The sequence below is a fragment of the Lissotriton helveticus genome, chromosome 4_1, assembly GCF_964261635.1.
Source record: "Lissotriton helveticus chromosome 4_1, aLisHel1.1, whole genome shotgun sequence".
Classification (NCBI taxonomy): Eukaryota; Metazoa; Chordata; class Amphibia; order Caudata; family Salamandridae; genus Lissotriton; species Lissotriton helveticus.
The window spans coordinates 579,265,021-579,288,515 of NC_136063.1; the positions used below are offsets into that span (position 1 = coordinate 579,265,021).

The 23,495-nt window shown below is 44.6% G+C and overlaps 1 protein-coding gene across 1 annotated transcript in view; it reads left to right on the forward strand.

Annotated features, from left to right (window-relative positions):
* The window catches only part of ARFGEF1 (ARF guanine nucleotide exchange factor 1), a 972,411-nt gene that overhangs the window by 769,977 nt on the left and 178,939 nt on the right, over positions 1-23,495 (forward strand). Inside the window, exons 30-32 of the mRNA XM_078687191.1 lie at positions 1,426-1,555; positions 9,193-9,328; positions 9,411-9,549. Of these exons, the coding sequence (XP_078543317.1) occupies positions 1,426-1,555; positions 9,193-9,328; positions 9,411-9,549 (405 nt within the window). The remainder of the gene's footprint in view (positions 1-1,425; positions 1,556-9,192; positions 9,329-9,410; positions 9,550-23,495) is intronic.

Here is a 23,495-nt window from a genome sequence, read left to right on the forward strand (position 1 = left end):
AGTTGATGATTTTGCCATGATTAAGCAGGCAGCCGACACTTCTGCAGTGGTTCCAACTAGATCAGGCCTCTTACACTTTGCTCACCGGTATCCACTTGCCAGGATCCCTGCCGGCCTTCGTTCCCTCCAGGCACTCTCCTCTTCCTCACTGGGTCCACTGGTCTTGTCTGGCAGGCAGAAGACCGATGCTCCAGGCTCCGCGCATGTGGTCCTGGCTTCCTGAAGTCTGCAAACTTGGCTATTTCCAAGGGGTGAACACTAGATTCCCCCACTGACAATTGGTTTTGCTGCTACAGTGGCTATTCTCAATCTAAGCGCCAGGGTACACGTAGGGAGGCAGTTTTGCGCTATATAAGTTTCAATTCAATTCAGTTCAATTCCTGTGTGATGTGCCCTCACCCAGTAAGGATACAAGGAGACCTTGGTCCCTTGTACAAGTTCCAGCAACTAGAAGTGTTGGTGATCTTCTTACTTCTGAATAGTGCTGTTGAACAACTTGTGGGTCTCATGCTCCCACTTTCTGAGTCCTGCTCCAGACACAAATATGATTTAGTGTCTGATTCTTTGAAATTCGGGCTATGGGTGTCTGCTCCTTTGTAGTGCTCTCTCTTGTGCACTGCCCATTGTCAAAGGGACAGTCTATCACAGCAGGAGTGGCCCAAATCCCGCTTGACCCACAGCGCAGGCCAAGGGAGTTACTAGGGATTACACCTGGCTGTCAGCTTCCACTGAAATATGCCTCATGATGGTTCTCCCTTGAAGTGCATCATCCTGTACTCTCCTGTGGCGTATCTCCATGTTCTTACCTGAGGTGCATCAACCAGGGCTCTCCTGAGGGGTATCGCCCAAGGCGTATGTATCATTAATGCTCCAGTGGCACACAGAACATTAACTTTTGCCCTCAGTTGAACATCATCCTTTGCTCTGTAGATGAACATCATTTTGTGCCTCAAGCTACACACAATTACATGACTGTTGTTGGTTTGTAACTAGAGTTACCTTTATAGTTGTTGTTTTCTCTACATAGGTGCATGTATGTCTGCTGGACTTCGTTAAAATGTGTGCCTGGATATCTTGCTATATGTGCATGCTGTATATGTCTGAATATATTATAAATAAATTCAAACGTATTGGCTTCATCGTTGCTTGTTTTGGTTTTGCATACAATATATGGCCAAGTTACAATAAATGTGCTGCTTCTTTTAAAGCCTGAAAGTAGGAAATATAATATTGCATTTCCATTACTGATGTAGATTTTGAGATTACACATATACTTCTAACTATACAGATAGAATTTTTTTTTTGTTCTACTGAAAATTTTTGGTTTTTTACTGAAATATGTGTGCAATGTAACATTTTGAAGCACGTTTTTCACATTGTGAATATTTCCCTTTTCAATGTCAATTCTAACTTCTTTAATTATAGAGGTCTGACAGTAATGTTTGAAGTAATGAAAACTTACGGGCATACCTATGAAAAACACTGGTGGACGGATTTATTCAGGATTGTCTTCAGAATTTTTGATAACATGAAGCTCCCAGAGCAGCAGACAGAGGTATGTTCAGGGCCAACAACTGTGTGCTTTGAGAGTAAGATTTAATGTAGAGCCACTGATGAGTAGTTTTGTATCTGCTTATATTTATCCTGATGTGTGTTTTATAAGAACTTGCTTTATTTATATTCAACCTTTTAATTTATAATGCCTTTCTTAATAAATACAGCACAAAATTCAAGCCCATTATTACTAACCCCTAGGCTCTAATGTAGTGAAATATTTTTAGTATCGAAGCAAATCAGGAGAAGTAGGCCTACGAGTACTGTATGACTTAAAATGTAACAAAATATTTATGTTGATGCAACTTGAGCAGAGCATTAAGGGGTGCTTTCTGAATTGCGTGCCAGCGTTGGTTTGGAAGAAAAGGTGCTTTTCTTATTGAGGCATTCATGCCTTCATTTTGGATTTTAATGGTGTGTGCGTGTATCATACAAGGCCAGCCAATCACTGCATGGGATATTTTGAAATTGTATCATTTTTCTGTGGCCAACAAAAGGCTTGTTGTTTCCATTTATGAGCGTCTCTAGTTTTAACTTTCCATGGAGGGAAAGATGATGTTCAATGGTGATATTTCTTTGTTCCAATCCATTGTCTAACCAGATGTAACTTGTAAATTATTGCAGTACATCTCATTTACTTAACATGTCAGGAAATCGTGGTAGTGGGCACCACTGTATACTGAAATGCAGTGATGATAGTGCAGATCCTTGGTATACTCCACAGGTGATTATCCTGATGACGTGGTGGACAAGCAGATTATTACTTGCTGGCTGTGGTCAGGAAGATGTATTGGATCTATGGAGTTTCTTGAACTCCTGCTGCACTTCTTTTAAAACAATCCTGTTGGATCGACAGATTGACAGAATGTGTAGGAAAAGTGCATCAGGCGCTCTTCTCCTAATGTTTGTCAATGAAGATTGCTTTCCAGCATAAGATCTGAATCCACTCTGTTGGTCATGGAGGATGACGTGGTCTCTCCAAACATCTGAACTTGCCATGTTACCTCTCTAATGGTTATGTTAGAGGTTTATGGTTAGGGATAATTTTGTAGTTCACTTTATATATTGGATCTGCAGTGCTTGTTTTTTAGTTGAAGGTTATGACTTTCTGTTTTAAAGAGTTTGGTACTAACTTTTGGTGATGTGAGGCATTTAATATTTGTGTGATGTGGATTTCTCCTTTAAGGCAACAGGGTATTGCTGAATAAGCAGGTGTGATATTCTGATTTTCCCACTCACTTTTAAGACTTTGGAAATACTCCTTGTTTTAAGTGATAATAATGTCTCCTACATCAGCATTGCGTGGTTAATGAAAATGAGTCAGATAGAAGTGTGGGTCCTTAACGTTTTTGATTTGATTTGAATAAGTCTTTCCAGTGTTGCATGCTGGTGGTGCACAGTGTGTTTATTAGACTCTATTACTGTCTTTTCATTGTACATTGTGCTTGTGTACTTTGTCGCTAAAATTATATGTGCTGCCTAACTCTCCACTGTTTGGACCCCCTTCTTGCAGCCAATTCGTGAGCTTAGATAAGTCCCACAGTTCATCAACTTGTTCCCCTGTAGATTCCGGGGCGTCCCCCTCGAGTACATCCTCCTCCTAGACATTGGGAACTTCAGGAGCAGGTTTCCCACACCCCACTCCCCTTGCCCTGTCTCTTGGCAGGCACCTGGCCCACTGTTTCATGGTCCAGTCCATTTGATCACTCATTCTGGCTGTCATGGACGAGTGGTCACACATGCCCACTTTGGCAACCCAAGCATCTCCATGTGAGACCTGAGCTCCACATCCTTCCACAAGGACTGCACCTGGTCGTTCGTTACCTAGCACACAATCAACAGGCATAGTGGAGCTCACAACCACCCTCAAAGGCCCTGAGACCCCCCCCCCCACTCAAAGGAAACCTGTGCCACGTTACATTGGCGCTCTGAGTTATCTTAACCAACTACTTGGTGGAATGCACCAGGGACTACTTGCTCCTCAGACACTAGGTGACACTGGATTGAATTCACACTGGCGCCTGTATCTGAGAGCCTCTACCATTTGCCCATTGATGGTCTCCAAGGCACTGTATTTCTTAGTGTTTGCAGGCACCTGGCTTCCATGGACCATCTCACTGTTCCCTAGTGAGACAAGGGTCATTTCTGCAGGATCCCCAACCTCACCTGGTACTCCCTCCTCCCCGAGCGCTACACTAGCCAACATCTTGACTGTCGACCGGTGGGTGGCTGGGCCCACTTGGGACCCCCTTAATATGGCCCACGTGGTCACATACAAAGCACTTATGGGGTCCCATCTCTTGAGGCTTTCCTGAAGAGACCCATGGTTTCTTATCTCCTGGGGCACTGGAATCCTTACCCTGTGTGCTAGTTTGGGACCCTTTAGAGAACTCCTTTGCTTTACCCTTGTCCCCCTACTCTTCTTCTGGGTGACCCTGCCCACCTTTGATGGAATCTCTCCCCTATATACTCACCCAGCGGTACTCCTCCAAAGCAAGTTTCCTGGGGTCAGTCAGCTTACTATCTGTCAAGTGCTGGCGCAGCTCTGCAAAACATTGACTAGACAAGTGTTCCCACACAATCAAATTGTACAGCCGCTGAAAATCTGTCTTATTGCTGACCTTCACCTAACCATCCAGTGACCTGCAAAAAAGGAATTGACATATGTCTGGTAATCAGTTTTCTTACTGGTTCTAAACTAATCCCTGTACTTTTCAGGAGATAGACCATACCAGGTGATAAGGGCCTCATTCATGTCAAAGTAGGTGAGGTTTTACCCATTACCCAAAGTCAACAAGGTGTCCCTCCACTCTTCTGAGAAATGAGGCCACAATCCTGCTACCCAATTCTTATCAGGGACACCATTCATGTGGATAGATGCCTCATAGCCCTGAACCCACCTCTGGATATCATCTCCCTTCGTGTACTCCTTTCCTACATTCCTGGGAATGTGTACTATTCTATCAGAATGCACTGAGGAATATCTGCCACAATCTGAGCTGGACCTACTTCTCTGATCCAGCTGCTTTACTCAAAGCTCATGGTCTAACATAATCCTTTTCTCTTCCATTGTCAACTTGAGCCTTTCCTGCTCCATTGCATCTCTCCTTGCTTCCCGCCTGTCCTCCAGCTCCTCTGGGGACAAGCCGCGGCCGCCTGCCCTGGAGGCCCCCCCTCCCAAAAGCACATCCACCCTAGAAATAGGCTCCTCAGCCTTCAAACTGAGGTCTCCAGACTGTCCACTGGCATTTCTGGCTGCTACCCAGGCCCTTAGCGACTTCTGTAGCTCCTCATTCCTGGTGAGGCCTCTGATTTGGAATTTCAGGTTTTTACAAATAGCCTTCAACTTTTTCATGTTGTAGGAATCCAACCTTTCCTCCTCAAAAACCACTTCTAGGGATGCAACTCATGATTTTCTTGACTCAGGCATGATGCAGCAGAAAGTTCAAGCTCAACAAAAACGGAATGACAAAAATAAACTAAAAGAAAACAGTATATGATACGTAGAGGTCTGCGATATGGCAGTAGTGTACACCAATCACTGTAGGTCAAGTACAAACGTAAGCCCTATCCCACTGCTGCCACCAATGTGGGAAATGGGGGTATCTAGTTGGGAGAGGTGTGTACCTTGTCCAGGTAGGGACCCTTCCTTCTAGTCAGGGTAAGGGGATTACACTTCTAAAATAACCCCTGCTCGCCCTTTTGGTAGTTGGCCTGAGCAGTTAGGCTTATCTCGGAGGCAATGTGTAAAGCATTTGCACATAACACACAGTAATAAAGTGAAAACACTACAAAAGGACACCAAACCAGTTTCAGAAAAATAGCCAATATTTATCTGGGTAAAACAGGGACAAAACAATAAAAAAAATCCTCATGGTGATTGTAAGCAATAAAATGAATAAATACATTTTTTTTTTAAACAAATAAATCCAAGATACGGTACTCAAGATGCACATTTTGCAAAAATTAACTTTAAATACAGTTCCTTGAAGTTGATAGCTCCATGCTGGGCTATCACAGCGCTGTGAACAAACAAATCCAACAATTCAGGCCGACCGTGGTGTCCCGGGCCAGGTATGGTGTCGAGAAGACCCACAAAGAGTACCTTGGAAATCCAGGGTATCGTGGACCCTGCATGGAGCTCCGAAGAAGCGGTTTCGTCTGCATCAGTTCCAAAGGTTGGTGCAGGAGTTATCAGGCCCTTGAAGTCACACGAGTTGCAAATCGAACTCCCTGAAGATGAAGTCAGGCATGCTGGCATTGGGACTGCGAGGCAATGCGACGTATGATGCCCACAGGTCACGGTGCAGGAAGCAGCGTTGGTTGACGAGGCAGGAGTTGATGGTGCCAGCGTCGGGGGACTGGAGCTATGATGTGGGACGAGACGGTGCTTCAAGTACCTCGCGAGTGGTGTCCACAGGTCATGGTGCAGGCAGCGGCACCTGTACCGACATGGTGTGGCGGCATTTGTGATACAAGGGTGGCAATGTGAGGCGATGCGAAGTGCAGTGCCCTCAGCTCACAGTGCAAGCAGCGGCTTGGTGACAGTGTCGGGCTTCAGAGGCAGTGAGACCAGGGGTGCGATTCGAAGCGGGGCAATGCTCTCTGCAGGGTCTTCAGGTCACAGAGCCGGCAGCGCAAAGTTGACATTGTCAAAGTGGTTTTTCTTCTTTTACAGCACAAAACACAAAGTTCCCAGTGCTGGTAGCAGATAAACTTGAAGTCTTTGCTGTTCATGAGCTCTACCTCAAGCCCTTGAAAAAACAGCGGAAAATAAGTTGCAATACGTCCAGTCCTTTCACTGCCCAAGACAGAAGAAGCCACTGCAGGCCAACACAGCAAAGCACGCAGCAAAGGGGTAGTTCCTCCACAGAGCTTCTTCAGCTCTTTTTCTTTGCAGATTCCTTAGTTCAAAAGAGTTCTAAAGTTCTGGGGCCATGGCCCCAATATTTATACTACTTTTCCCTTCGTAATGTTAGGCTGAAAGTCTCAGAGTTCAGTGAAAACCAGTTCTGTCCTTCACTACAGGCGGTGGAGACAGCATTGTGCAGAGCAGACACAGCTTATTCCGGTGCTAGTGAAAACTCCTCCCACCACTCTAAAGGCAGAAAGGTCTATTCAGTATGGCTGTGAGTCACCCAGGAAAGGCAGGACACACCTCCACCCCCTTGTGGCTATCTAGTGTGAATGCACAGCCCCAGCTCCTGTCACTCCAAAACCAGACGGTGAATACACGATCAGACACATACATACACAAACAGAGAGGCACACAAGATGGTTAAGAAAGTAAATGCCCACTTACTAAAAGTGGCATTTTCAAACACACAATTTAAAAACCAACTTTACTAAAAGATCTGTATGTAAATTCAGAGTTTAGAGAGGCTAAATTCAATTCCTCAATCTTGTTCCAATGGGTGTTACAAGGCAGCTCCCATGTTAACCTATGGGACAGGACAGCCTTTCAAAAGGGAAAAACAAAATATGTAAAACACACCAGTACAAGTCCTACCTTACACATCACTGCACCCTGCCCCTGGGGTTACCTTGGGCCTACCTAAGGGGTGCTTTACATGTAAGAAAATTGAAGGCCCTGGCAAGTGGGTGCACTTGCCAGGTCGACATGGCAGTAAAAACTGTGTGCAGACACAGCCATTGAGATACCTTTGAAAGGCTACTTGTGTGGGTTGCACAACCAGTGCTGCAGGCACACTAGTAGCATTTGATTTACAGGCCCTGGGCCCACACAGTGCACTGTACTAGGGACTTACTAGTAAATCAAACATGGCAATCATGGAAAACAGATTATAACACAATTTACAGTAGGGGCACTCGCACTTTAGCACTGAATACCAGTGAAAATGACTGGGGAAACGCCAAAGGACGCCAGGTCTAACACTCCTTTTGTGTATTGTCCATCATGTTTACTCTCAAACATATTTTCCTCCACTGCTCTAGGTTTTAGACTATTTTCGCTAGATTTGGCTTCACAGGTGTTTAATTTGCTATTGACATTTACCTTACACAACAATCACAGAGTAAAAAAATACAATTCTAGGTTTTTCCTATGCAGATAAGAGCATTGAGAGTGATAGAATTTTACGAGAGACTTTTTCTGAAAATACTTTTTGACAGAGCTGAAGAAAAAAGGAAAGTTATTGTGAGATGATTCAAAAGTGGTTGGTACTTGCTTATTCCCAAAGCAGATGAAAACTGACATTTTGGCAGTACTAATGCAAGTAGTGTTCTAATATCAGCATTGTACTTTTCAGATGAGCCTGATTTAATATCTCATGCTTGCTCTGTTTTCCAAATACCATCAACTCTGATTGCTTTTCTCAGCAACTCCACTGTCCACTTTCTGTCAAATGGGTCTGAAACAATGTGTGAGAGGCACAAGCCAGCAGTAACTGTGCTCGCAGATTTCTGTGTGCCTCTGTGTTGTGTGGTGTGTGAGTATCCATGCACTGCATGTGTGCAGGACTTAGTATGTGCTGTATAGATAAAATGCACTGTGCATGTACCTTATCAGGATGTATCTATCAGTCTCTTTGACTTCCTTCATCTTGTGAGCACCAGGACGGAGGGTAGGTCCCCTATGATGCAATGGAATTGCTCAGTACCTAGATTCAATCATTTGTGATACAATTACAGATAGATTACCCATGTGAAACTTAGATTAAAACAAAAGAATTACAAGACTTATTTAGCCAGACGGTTATCCTGGTTAAACCGTATATTACCTAAACTTGAATTTTGATCTTTTTTCCAGTGGTCATAAATAAAATATGTCTTTAAGAATAAATATGTTACTCTATGAACTTAATGCCACAGGCTCCACTTCACCATGCTGTACTAAATGCAAGTAGAGTAATTAGATCATCATGTAAATGCCCCAGTCTGATTCAGAGCCTGGTGGGTGGCCTTTTGGGTTGTCAGACCCCTTATCTTCTTCTCCTGGTAGTGAAGGATCAACCAACCTCTTTTGCATACCCTTGCCTGCCTAGCAGGATTTCTTTGCCAAAACTGCATCTACTGGTGCATCCATGTTGTTGCAGCCCACTCAGTGTTCTGTTTTTCTTTTTCAGCATCCACCCCAAAGTGGAGATTTATTTCTTACAAACAAAAAAGGAATGTCTCTGATGCTTGGAAGGATTTCTAACAGCGCATCTGCGACATATTTCAAGGATGCCCTTGGGGTGACAGTAAAGCGCTATACAAATACACAATACAATACAATTTTCCTGCCACAGTGCTGATCCTGGGCAGCAGAATCAGTGAAAACACACCTGCCGCAGTAGAGCGAGAATTCTCCACTGTGACAGGGTGATAGACGGGCTCATGAGTCAAGGGTTTCTGATGACGAGGTCACCTGATGCTCCCATAAATGGGGTGTCTGAACCATAAATTTTACAGAGTGGGTGCTATGCCAATTTATGGCAGCGCTCCAACTCCGCCAAATCCTCAATGACTGTTTTTCAGTGTCTTCTGAGTTACACCTGCAGTGTGTTGGCGATTTGTATTTCGTTCTTTTATTTGCAACTTGCAAAATGTTATTTTTATTTCTTGAAAAACATTTCTGTGTGAGATTGAAAAGTGTCTGCATTCCAATATGTGTTTTAAAAGAATTTTCTTTTTCAGAAAGCTGAATGGATGACAACCACATGTAATCATGCACTTTACGCAATTTGCGACGTGTTCACCCAGTATTTTGAAGTTCTTAGCGGTGTTCTACTGGATGACATATTTTCACAGCTCTACTGGTGTGTGCAGCAAGGTATACGGAAGATATTTCTCATACATTAGATCTGTTGATAATGCTAATATGTATTTACCAAACACAACATTTTCTGTTTCAGATAATGAACAGCTGGCTCGTTCCGGAACAAACTGCTTAGAAAACGTTGTGATTTTAAACGGTGAAAAATTTACCTTAGAAATCTGGGACAGAACTTGCAATTGCATGCTCAGTATATTTAAAACAACAATACCACACGCGTAAGTATGATCGCCTCCATTCATCATATGTGCAGTTTTTGGTGCAATAGTAATGTATCTGCGTTTATAAAGGTTAAACTGCAAAAAAAGACATATTGGCTGTTCAATTTTCATGGAATGTAAGAAAGGAACTATTTGCATACCAGTGTTGCAATAGAATTGATAATAGCAGAGGAAAAAAAACCTAACACAAACTTTAATTGAAGGCAAAATATATTTTGTTGGATTTTCTAGGCACTAAAACAATTTGATGTCCCTACATAAGGTTGATCCAGCTGACAGGGAGATACTTGAGAGGGTGTTGATACAAGATGAAATAATAAGGGCTTTGCAAGATTTACCATCTGGCAAGGAGGCTGGCCCGGATCAGATCCTGTTAAAGTTTTATAAAATCTTCATGGACATAATCGGATCGGGCGTGATCGAGGTTATCCGGCTGGCTCAAAGGGGAAGGCCCGCACCTGAGTCTTGGACCGGAGCGGATGTTATATTCTTCTTAAAAAAAGACAAGCCACCTAGGGAGCCTTGTTCGCACGGCCCCATAACAATACTCAATGGTGATGTTAAAATGTTCTCAAAAGCTATGGCCACAAGGCTAAATAATATTTTAAGGAAAACTATCCACCCCTGCCAACATGGGTTTATAATGGGCCGTGGGACTGCGCAGCATGTACGGTGAGTGATAACGCTCTTCGACGCAACAGAGATCTCAGGAGACCCTATGACCACCTTGTTATTAGATACTGAGAAAGCATTTGATAGGGTCTCCTGGGATTTTTTATGGGGATCGATGAGATGGTTTGGGTTGGTGAGGGTTTTATTAAAGCCATCCAGGTACTGCATTTGACACCCACAACTCGTGGGTCACCCACAACTCGTGGACCACAACAACGGTGGTCATACATCTCCTTTTATTATTCAGCGGGGGCCTCGGCTGCGGTGCCCATGTTCACCCCTGCTATTTGCTATATATATGGATCCCATAATACGGCGATTTGAGGCTAACAATAGAATTCTCCCAATCGTTTGTCAGGGCTTGGAATCTAAGGTTTTGGCTTACGCCGACGATGTGGCTATTGTTATGGCCGACCCTTCTTCTGCACCAACGGTGGTGGAGTCAGTAGCACAAGATTTTGGCAGATATTCATGGTATGCTCTAAACAGAACCAAAACTCAAGTCATAAAGAACCAGTATGCTATTATTGAAGATCCTTGTGTCACACAATCAGCAGTATACTTGGGAATAACGATTATGCCAGACCTGGGGAACTTGGTAGCCAGGAACATCGAGCCAGTAATCAGGAAGGCGAGAGCGTATTTTGATAGAATCAATAATCTTCATCTATCATTAGTTGGTCGATGCAATGTGGTGAAGATGATGTTTCTGCCAAAAATTCTTTGTTTAGGGCAATTCTGTTGGAATTTGAGAAACATTGGTTTGTTGTTTTGGAAGGTATAGTTAATCGATTTATGTGGGTGCACGGAAAAACCAGAAGGGCTCACCGGTTTATGTCCTTACCACGGGAGCGAGGGGGGTTTTCTGTTCCTGACTTTAGAAGTTATTACTGGGCTGCAGCTCTCCAATATATGGGTATATTATTTGGCACACCTTCTGGAGATCTGGAAGGGGAAACATAGCTTCCCGATGTATATAAGCTGCTAGTGGGGGATCATGCCGAGAATTGTTTTATGAAATTTACGGAGCCCATTTATTATAAAAGGACAACATTTAAGATGCTTGCTGCCGCCTTGAAGATCTGGGTGGCATTAAAAAGAAAGATTGGTCTGGAGTGACTCAATCACTACACCCAACTTTACAAAAAACCCACGCTTCCGGAAATCTTCTCTGATGAGGTTATGGCAGTTTGGTCAGTGAAGGGGGTCCGGATGGCTGGGGACTTAATACTGAATGAAGGATTTCGTCAGTTAGTGGATATTCAGTTGGAGTTTGGGCTGGAAAGGGGTAACTTTTTAAAATATTTACAGTTACTCAGTTTCTTTGGTAGGAAGGTGGGGGTATAATTGGTTTAGTAGAATTAAAGTCATAGATATTATCAGGGGTAGCACCAAGGGCACTATCAGGCTATTGTATGCCGAATTAATAGTGTTAAAGCAGGATGATCTAGCTAAGCACGAGAGCAAATGGATGGACCGTGTGGGGGTCGCATCGGAGAGGCTCTCAGAGTCTCTAGAACTAGCTCAGACGGCTTTGTGCTCGGCCAGGTTTCAAGCGCAACATTTTAAAACTGTCTTTGCGTTATATTATGCCCAGGCGAGAATAGCACAGTGGAGTGGGTTAGCAGGGACTACTTGTCTGCGGTGTGGTGCTCTGGCTGCTGATCTCGTACATGTTCGCATCTTACCCACGTCTTCAAAATTTGCTAGAATCCATTACGAACTTTTTAGATTTGTCACTTGGGCTGAAAGTTACATTAACCCCTGCTCTGGTTTTATTAGGAGTCAGCAACACGGAACGGCAAGATACAGCTTATCAATTTCTTTTTATGGCTATGGCTGGATTACGGATGAGTATCACTTCTGCCTGGCTCAACCCTTCACCCCCTACCTTTTAACAGTGGCTCTTACTCTCAATATATACAATGGAAAGAGCTATCTATGAGAGGAAGGGAAAAAAATCGAAACTGTTGGGACGGTGTATCTGGGCCCCCCTATCAAGATGGAAGGATTCATAGGAAATGCAATAACCCAGGTTTATAAATTGAGTCGGATTGGATGAATTATTCAGGGTGGTATTAGTTCAAATGGTTTTTGAACCTAGATTAGTGCTCTCTGCTCGATATATGGCTTTTTAAGGTTTAATTTGTTTTTCTATAGTCCATAATTGGGATTGATTAGGCATTGACTATGAATTTTTTAGTCAGGATTTGCTTGTTAAAGGGTTTGGTAGGATGGGTTGCTCATTCTATGTAAAATTATTTCTGATCATTATGAAGTTTTTTTCTAAACCTCATAGTATGAATTTGTTTATGAATTGGTGCTGATCTCTGGAAAAAATGTCAAAACTGAATAAAAAGATTTTTTTTAAAACAATTTGATGTATTAAAATCTTAAGAGTTTATTTGAAATCTTAAACTTGATGATTCCAAACACACTAGCACGATTAAAGACCTGTGCACCAAAATATGCAATACAGTTTTGTTTCTGGTTGTCTAGGTGAATATACAAGTAAGTACAATTTGAAATTGGTTAACGATAAAATGTTATTGCACTGTATGGCATGAACCCATACGATTAGTAAGCAATCTGTATACTCACTAATAAAACAAACAAAGCCTGAGATGGTTGCATCAAGGAGGAAGGGCCCAGGAGCCCTTGTAGTCACACATACTTCAAGGTGCATCTGAATGGTTCCTAAGCCCTTCCTCCATGGGGCACAGATGACCCAGAGTTAGGGTTCCTAGGGACATAGGAAAGTGTGGGACGACAAAGGTCAGCCCAACTTAAGAACAGGATTGTATGCCACAATATGATCCTGTGTTACGCACTGACGAATACACCTGACTCTTGTAAGCCAAGAGACAGAAACATGCTGACAGTCTGAGTTAGGGATGGGTTACTGGTTCCCCTAGTCTCGACCCTGGTTGTTAATACCAAGTGATATCTCTTTCAAATTAAAAGATAGTTCTGATGTATCATATTGGTTTTTATATATTCACATCACTGGTTCTATAGTTAGAAGTGCCTCCTTTACTATAAAGTGCAGGCCTGCTCTTCATCAAACCCGGGTTTTTGAAGAGCGAGGGAAGTCCTATGATGAAGCATGACACCTGGTAGTATGTGAGGACATCCAATCACGATTTTGTGTGTATCAATAGGACATGGACTATCACTCATAGAGGAATAAATAAACATTTACTCATGTGACTTTCTAGTGCTCGACATGAATGAGCGGAGACCAGCTCACCCTAGAGACCCCATAGCCTCCTATTCCACCTTGGTAAATATCTGAGGTTTCTGTATTTTGATATTCATGTACATTTCCTTGACATGCAGTGTGCACCCTGCAGTCCTTCTCATAGGCTGGGAGGACATGTCCCCAAGACCATAGTGATGTCTCTTCTCGGCCCACTTTGGTTCTCCCTTTGTTTAGCGTTTTAGATGCTTTAGGCAGCTTCTACTTACACAGCCACACATGACATGTTTGTGACATTATTTTAGAAATACGCTGTAAATGTTGTTTTCTCATTCAGTTACCCTTCTTGGGATTTCAATTGCACATTTCATAAAAGGACGTTTAGAATACATAACACCATTTTGTACTGATTTCTGCAAGGTCAGCTACAGCTCCTAACATTTTAGCCATAACACAGTAGCCCAGCTGCAGCTTTTCCACCACAGTAGTTGTATCAAATAAACTGTGTTTTGTCCCTTTGTGGCAAAGAAGAAGATTCAGGCAGTGAAACCTGTCCTGGAACAAACACACGCCAGCTATGGGGTCCAGTTGCTATCCCAGAGATCTCTAAAACATCCCTTTGCTTACACAGTAAGGATAGACCTATGCAGGTAGATCATTTGCCGTGGTTGGTTTGTTCATTGTACAGAGTCTGATAGTAATGTTGATCACTTTGCTTAGTTATATTTGCTTATCGCAGTACATGTGCTTCATAACAGACTACGATAGTTTCAATAAATGTATAGTAAACTTTGTGTCTTTCCTTTGTTTACTAAAGGCATGCATGAGTGAGATACAAAGGTCTGTTCCCATGGGTCCCCCATTAGAGGTTCATGTTATAGGTTTGCCAAAATCACCTGCTATTCCGGAAAGGTTAGGAGTTCAGGTGAGGCACTATGAGCTAGCCCGTATTTGGGCTGGCAGGTATTGACGTGTTAGAGAGAGACCATCCCTACATTCTGACCTCCTGTCATCCTAAGGCACAGTTCTACTTAGCAGTAGATTCCCTGTAACAAGACTGTCTTGGTCAAAATAACACCCACATTTACACCCTCTGAAGCTTCACAGTTCACAGTATGTATACTTATTTACAACTGTATTCCCATGTCTGCTGCCACAAGAGAACATCTTATCTGATAGAGACTGGAGCTCACTGTGAGCACGACTGGATTTGCCTCTCATCATTGTTTTTCTTGTAGGCACTATATGCCTGTTCTGTGGAGGTGCCTGGCTCCCATCTGAGTGGGCACCATCTTGGAAGATAGTAATTTATTAAGCATTTTATGGTTTAAGATATCTCAATTTTTATTTAATTAACTTTGTTTTACCAGTATTCATTCCCTCATAGGCCAACTTGTGAGGGTCTGCGGGATGGCTGGACCCTGGTTTTGCACGTTTTTAGGTTCCCCCCTGGTTTTACGATCGAGCTACACAGCGCTGGCATTTTGACACGCGCCCCCCTTAACATAGAGGGATATTTAAATCATGCAGTAGCGCTTCTGTGCAGCTGGCACAACAAAGGCAAGCCACTCTGTGCCTGTCCGTGGTCTGTACTCTCCCGACACCAGGATCCCTGCAGGATTTGCCCTCCATTCTGACGTTAGAATATGATATTTAGGTGAGGAAAGTCATGCACGTAATCTGTTACTTCACCCAGCGGGTTGTGCAAACACAAGTTTGAACTGACTGACTGTATAGACAGTCAGCAACTTGATTTGTTTTTTATAACTAAAACATGGGCTGACGCATTGTCCAGCCCTGACATGGAAGTTGTAGTCCCCACAGGATTTTCAATTCACAGGTTGCATAGACCTCTGAAAAGGGGCAGCGGCCTAGCTGTAGTCTATCAAGAATGCTTTATGGCTAAATTTGATATAGTCCTGTTCTTTGATTGCGAAGCACTCACTTTCATAATGGCACTCACAAAAAAAATGATAAGGGCATGCTTTTATACAACCCGCCCGGTCCTAGGAGTGGTTTTTTAAAATCTATTGGCTCACTGCTGGAAGCTGGCAAATATGTTAATGACTTCACCGTCCTAGCTGATTTTAATTTCCATCATGAGGCCTCCTCTGATAGAGACAATGGGGCTTTACCCTAAATTATGAGCACCTTAGGTCTAGCACAACTAATTAACAGGCCCACACATCACGCGGGGAACACGCTAGACGGTGTCATCTCAAACAGTCCCCATATTAGTGTAAAGGATGCCTTGCCACTGGTTTGGTCAGACCATCACGCAATCATTAAAAAAAAAATATTCTATGGAATTCGCAACAAAGCACTGCTCCTGGACAATCATCCCATTTTCGTGTTCGGAACAAAATTGACATTGACCAGTTTACCCAACAGCTTGCACAGTCCTAGCCTGCACTTCCTCAAGATACTGAGCAATCTTCCTTAGACTACGTTAAGTGGCTAAATACAACCTTCACCAGGCTAGTTCCATATAAAACCTCCTCTGCCCATTGGAATAAAACCTCTGCGCCCTGGTTCACTGAGGTGCTTGTAACAGAAAAAAAATTTGGGCAGACACAAAAGATTATGGCGTTCACTTTATGGCAAGCTTGAGGAAGACTCGTATAAACCTGCTCTGTCCAATTATAAATCCTTATTGAGGAAAGAAAAGAGTAACTACTTCATGCTACAGATTGAACTAGCAAGGAATTCTACCAAGGATCTTTTACAAATAGTTACTAAACTAACTACACTCCCAGGCAGTAAAGTAGCAAACTGCAGTTAATCCTTCTGTGACACATTTTCTCATTGTTTCGGGGATAAAGTTGATCAAATCTACTCAAAGTTTAAGGGTTCTAACTCAGACCCCAATGGAAAAACGATTCAGGTAAATCCTGTACATGAGACCATTATTGAAGTTTTCTCAGTCACCTCCAGTCTGGTGGTAAAAATGATTCCCTCCACGAAATCTGGTTCTCTATTAGATCCTGTCCTCCATCGGTGCTGAAGCTGATCTCCATTCTGATAGCTACGAAACTTACAGCTATTTGACACTGTGTCTAAGACCAGCGTTTTTCTTTCTCAATGGAAAGGAGCCTCTATGGTTCCCCTCATGAAGAAGCCTAGCTTGTACACGGTAGACCCCAATAACTATTGCCCCATCTACCACTTTCTGCAAAAATTGCAAAGAAAGTGACGAACCCACAGTTTACGCGGCTTATTCTAGCAAATCATCTTCTGAACCCAACACAGTTTGGGTTCAGACCTGGAAACAGTACTGAGACTGCCTTAATTAAGACCAGGGAGGAGATAAGGGCTGTGCTGGATAGGGGAGGAGCTGCAATACTTATCCTCCTCGACTTCTCGGCAGCTTTTGATGCGATGAACCACAAGCTTCTGATCGACCGTCTTGGAGAGCTAGAAATCAAAGATAAGGCTCTTGCCTTTCTGACTACATTTCTAACTGGCAGAGTACAAGCAGTGGCTCTTGATCAGTATGTCTCCATTCTTTTCTACCTTCTTTGCAAGGTACCTCAAGGATCCTTGCTCAATCTTGACGTTATTCAACGTATATAAAAGAGGGCTTGCTACTCTGATTAAAATCTTTGGCTGCTCTCTAACTGCCTGTGTTGACGATACTCAAATTGTGGTGTCCGCTTTTAACAATGATAACAACATTTCCACCAAATTTCACTATTGCATTTGTGCAATCAAGTCTATGGATTAACAAACAGTGCTTAATTGGAGCCAGAGGTTTCCGGTGCTTAGCACTAGCACCTAATTGCCAACACCGGGGCTGATGAAAGTTTGCCACATGGTGGCGCTGTCTGGCTAATTTAGGTATGAGCACAACAACAGCCGTTCATTGGTTCATTTCACATTTGCAGTGACTAAAACCTGCCTCCCGAGCCATCCTGGAATAGTATAAATTGTCACATTTTTGAGAGTGTACTGGATAGTAGCTGTGTTTATACTGTCATTGGTAGCTGGCAGGGGCAATGTGTGGTGCAAGCTGCAGTGGCTCCCCTGCAAGATCCCCAGCACTTACTCTTTTACAAATTAAGCTCTGGCAAGCATTGCCTAAAGCTAAGCTCAGGAAAGGCTAAGGTTGTGTTATTTGGCAACCTTATTCCTATCTGGGTCCATCCTGGTAGCCAGGGGAACTGGGACTTCTTCCTATACCCCGTGACTAAGGCAAAAAACTTAGGAGTTGTCATCGACATTAAACTGAACTTTGGTAGCCAGGTCAATGCTGTTGTTTTCTTCTCATTGTTCACCCTTCGGATGCTAAAACCGTTTCTCTCATATATTCCGCCTATTATCAAAATAACTGTATCACAGCTTTAGTCTATTCTAAACCTGACTATTGTAACGGTCTGTATATGAATATACAGGACAAATCTTAATAGACTACAGACTCCACAAAATGCGGCAGCTAGGCTGCTATTCGGTATTCCTAAATTTCAGTTGGTCTCCAAGGCAATCTAAAAGCTACACTGGTTGCCAGTCAGAAGTCATATCAAATTCATGGCTCTCTGCATTTTACATAAGCCTTGCACAACAATAACCATGAGTTTCTGAGGCAGTTCTTTGATTGGTAAGAACCAAGCCGAATCCTGCACTCCTCTGGGAGCAAGGAAATGGTGATCCTCAGAATCCGAAGGATGAACTGGGGAGGAAGAAGTTTCATCACAGGAGTGACCAATTTCGGGGATTGTCTTCCTCCACATATTAGGGCCTTACCCTCTCTGACGCTAAAAATGTGGCTTTTTAATAACTAAGGGTCTCATTCCAGTTGTATTCGAGTGATGCTTGCGCCAAGGCACTTCCAGATAAACTAGCACTCTAGAAATCTTTTTAACATAACGTAACGTAAGACTTCTAGCCACAGATTCCTCACTTAAGAATATTCCATAGGCTTCAGACTGGATCCAGAAAATCTTGAACAACCTCTGCACGCCAGCAGGTGGTGCCAAACGGCTCCTCATTAGTGTTGTAGGTGTTATTTGTGCCAGATGTGACGTGCCTATATAGACGCTATCTCAGCGCACTGACTTAAGTACCTATCTTCCCACACCAACAGTGTGGATCCGCTAGAGGTACCTCTAGGTTTGACCACTTTTTTCTACATTTTTGTCAACTCTTTTGTAATTTTATTATATTGCACTTTCTACCCCTAACGAGGCATCAAAGTGCTTTTCGGCAAGTAGCACACTACTCTGGAACCCAAAAAGGATTAGTGGTGGATATGTATTGCGAAATATGAGTTAATTTGAGCATATTGGAATTAAAATTACTGCAGTAATCACTGCCCCACCCCATGCAGATATTTTTCCTTGGTAGGTTTCTGTAGGCCAAACCTGTCTAAATGAACTGGGTACAAAAAATGCATATTTAAATAGATGAACAGAGAGCAGAAGTTCTCCATGTAATTTCTTATTTTCATCAAGAAAACTCAGAATAAGTTTAAATCACCTGGTAAATACTGCACCCCAGTGTTTTGCAAAAAACTTCACCCAATCTGGCCACTCATATGAGTAATCTTTCTACTATCCCTATTCAAAACGGGTCCAGTAAGGGAGACCTCTGTGACAAGGGGTGTGTGGGATGTGTAGATACAGCTAGGTTCTCACTCAGCCAACATTTTATAATCTTTTATGGCCCTTTCTGAGGCATTTATATATACATTCTGAATTCTAGTGCAGATCGGCCTTCACCATTGTAGGTGAATTATTTGTGTAAGGATTTTAATTTTATAATGATTTTGCCAAAGCACCACATGAAGAAAAAACAGCACATACAAATGTCAAGGCAAGTCAACACAATAAATAGTTAAAGAAAGACAAAAGGACTGGTTTGAAGTCCGCCCTTATGATTTGACTTCAAAATGTTACCTGGATTTGAAAAGTCACCAGATGGAGGCTATGCAAATCATAGATTTCTCTGTATTGGCATAACTTTAGTTCAGTGATTTTTTTTCCACAGGCGGAACAAAGCAAAACCAATGGGGATGATGGACGGAATGTTGAACATTGCAAGCACCCAACCCCCAGTCAACTGATCTGGGTTTAATCCATCATCATTCTTTAGCCCACACCGTCCATCATCCCCTGTGGTTTCGATTTGTTCTCCCTAAGTTGGCAGTGTATGCCCAGATGTGGGTCCCTTGCTCACTTTGCCTCTGGATTCAAGTTGCTTGGCTTATGACAGCTGATTAGCCAGAACCCGGTCCCTGGATGCTTGTTTCCGGGCCAGGGAAGACATGGATTGGCAGATTGGGCTGGACTGTTCCCATGAGGCACAGGGTCAGACTGATTTGCATATGGCCATGTCTAACCCGGGGTGGTGGAGTGAGGTGAAGAATGATGATGGATTAAACCCAGATCAGTTGACTGGGGGTGAGTGTTTGATTTGCTCAAGCGCTCGATCCATCATCCCCTTTGGTATCGCTTTGTTCACCCTAAGTTGGCAGGGTATACCCAGACGTGGGTCCCTTGTTCACTTTGCCACTGGATTCAAGCTAGCCTGGCTGATGACGGCTGATTAGTCAGAAACCGGTCCCAGGATGCCTGTTTCCGGGCCAGGGAAGACATGGCTTAGCAATTCAGGCTGGACTGTTCCCATGAGGCACAGGGTCAGACTGATTTGCATATGGCCATGTCTGAACTGGGGTGGTGGAGTGAGCTATAGAATGATGATGGATTAAACCCAGATCAGTTGACTGGGTGTGAGTGTTTGATTTGCTCAAGCGCTCCGTCCATCATCCCCATTGATATCGAAGAATGTAATATTTCAGCATTTTTGACAAGGAGGGTAATTCAGTTTACCTTAAGAATGTAAGTAGGGAAATGTCCCTCCCAGACATGGACAACAGCATGTCGAGATGCAGATTATTTATGGCAGTTATTTTTAACCGGGTTCTTTTTTTTTCCAGCTCAACATTTCTCACCCTCCTCAATTAAATCAGGTTGAATATAACACTATTTTCTTGGAACAGCAAGGGCTTTTGCAGTAGCATAATGATATAAGCATTTCAATAAAACCAATTGTGTTTTTTGTTGGCTTTTTTTTATTTGTAATACCCCCACAAAGGTTCCTTATTTTTACACTTTCAAAGTGTTTAAATCTTGTGGACTGCTATTGCAGTTATTTTGATTTTGTCTAAGAATGGTGGTAGTGGGGTGGGGGAGACACCCCTTGAACAATCCAGAGTCCGGAAGTAAAATATCATGCTTCACTGTGCATTCATTACCAGCTCATCAAGAGCTCCTCTGCTGTCAGCAGTGAGATTCCTTTGTTTTCATGCTCCTTAAGGCCCCCTGGGCAGTGAAAATGACACACTGTGCGCGGCCACCCAGGCGTACAGCTTAGAGAGAACATAGTAAGTTATAGGCTCTTTCTGTGCACCCCGTACAGACCAGCTTCTTCCAGCTGGTTCTCTAGATCCATGCCTCTATTTTGCCGAGGGTGATAACTGCTTTCCATGTCAGCCAAAGCATTATACTGACAACCTTCTCTTCTCTGCTCCTCCCCTCAAAGGAGGAAGAGAGGTCGCACCGCTTGGACCTGAAAAGAGCATTGTCATTCTATATTGATCGCACCCAGGAACGCTGATCGGATAATCAGCTTTTTGTTGGGTTCTCTGGAGCGATGAATGGGGAAACAATGCAAAAACAGACCATCTCTAGATGGATTGTATTCTGAATAAAGATCTGCTATGCATTTGCCAATAAGCTACCACCTGAGGGCTTGCAGGCTCAATGCACCAGAGCCAAAGCTGCGACTACTGCATTAGCTTGTGGAGTTCCTCTCCTGGGCATCTGTCAGGTTGCCACTTGAGCATCATTGCACTCATTTGCCAAACACTAATGAGCGACCCTTGACCCTGCTCCAGGCAGGTCCCCTGCTGTGTCTGTGTTCCCCTGCTCGCTGCTGCTACCACTCCCGCTAGTTCGAGGCCCTCCTCCAACCGCAGGCTACCACCTGTGCCTCATCCCTGGTGGCCAGTGGCTGGCCGTAGGTCTGCTTGCTCTGTTATGCGTTGCCGCGTTGTGCTTTGTTGTATTGTCTAATTGCTCGTTTTCTCCTCCTTCGGTTTTACCACTGTTCAATTCTGTGCCCTGTGCCTCGTTTTGCCTTCTGTTTCTGCGCCATTTCCTGCCCGGTTTTTCCCACCGCTGTGCCCCCTCCGGCTCACCCCCGCTCGTACTGTATTTACCTCTGTTTTAATTGCTAGTTGTTCCTCCTTCTGCATGGTTTCTGTGCCTTCTTCTTGCCTTCTTTTCCTGCCCCGTTTTTCCCGCCGCTGTGCCCCCTGTGGCCCGCCCCCCCTGCTTGTACTGTATTTGCCTCTGTTTTAATTGCTCGTTTCTCCTCCTTCCCCTTGGTTTCTGTGCCATCTTTTTGCTTTCTGTTCCTGGCCCATTTTTTCCCACTGCTGTGTCCCCTGCGGCCTGCCCCCCGCTCGCACATTCGTCAACTCCCTCCTCCCCTCCTCCCAGCTCCTCCTTCCTCCCACCTCCCCTTCTTATGGCGGCCGCTGTGTGGGCGCGCCAATGGCGCGCGGAAGACGCGCCTAAGGTAAGACTGTCTGCGCCCGTCCGCACCTGGCCCGTGCCCAGCACCTGAACCCCTGGCCCCCGCGAACCCCACAACGCCCGTCTCCACTACGATGCCAGCACCCTCCTCGCACTCAACACCGAACAATCACACACCTGCTTCCTGGCCGCCCCAAAGCACACCCAAGAACCCTCCCTCAGCCTGAACTGCAGCTTCACCAGCATCCAAGCCGCCCACCGTGAAAGTATGCAACCACCTCAGATGCATCCTTCTCAATGCCCGCTGCGCCCGCAGACATGCCGTTGAACTCTGGGACCTACTCGACTCAACCTCCCCTGCGTCGACTTCCTGACGGAGACCTGGCTGAACCCCTCCTCTGCACCGGACATCGCCATAGCCATCCCGGACGACTACAAGATCACCCGCAGGGACCGCACCAACGAAGTAGGAGGAGGAAACGCCATCAGATCCACACCGATCCCAACACCACCCTCAGAGGAACCCTCGTCTACAGACCCCTCGGACCCCGACCACAGTTCACCGACTCCATCGCCGACTTAGTCAGTACACACGCCCTCGCCTCCACAGACTACATCCTCCTCAGGGACCTGAACTTCCACCTCGAGAACAACAACCACACCAACTCCACCACCTTGATCGACAACCTCGCCAACCTCTGACTCAGACAGCTCGTCACTACACCCACCAACTCTTAACCCCATCTTCTCCGCAAGCTCCAATGTCTCCTTCAGCCACACCACCGAACTCCACTGGACCGACCATCGCTGCATCCACTTCACATTCCGGAAACCCACCACGCACCACTGCACACAACAGATCCCTCGCCGATGCTGGACCAAAGTCACCAAAGACCAGTTAACCACCACCCTCGCCCGGAGCCCACCCGCCGACACCACCGACCCCGATTCGGACAATGAATCAACGACTGCGCCAACACCCTCGCCCCGATCAAGAAACCCTCCAACAGACACACCAGCAAGAAAGCCAACTGGTTCACGGAAGACCTCCTGCCCTCCAAGCAAACCTGCCGTAAGCTAGAGAAGGAATGACACCGCGAACAGACACCGGACAGCCACGCAGCCCACAAGACCGCCACCTGCAGACACCATCAACTCCTTCAAAGACCGCCTAGACAACAACGCACACAACAGCAAAGAGCTCTTCAACATCGTGAAGGAACTCTCCAACCCCAGCTCCAACACCAACGACATCCCACCTTCGCAAGACCTGTGCAACTCCCTTGCCATCTTCTTCCATCGCAAGATCGCAGACATCCAAGACAGCTTCAACGTCACAACCGCCGCGATAACCACTGAGATCTCTGCCCCCATGGCCACCATACACACCGAGCCCCTGCTCTCCTGGACCAACATAAATGACGACCACACCATCAAAATCATGAACACAATCAACTCCGAATCTCCGTCAGACCCATGCCCACACCACATCTTCAACAAAGCCAGCACCACCATCGGACCCCATCTCCGGAAAGCCA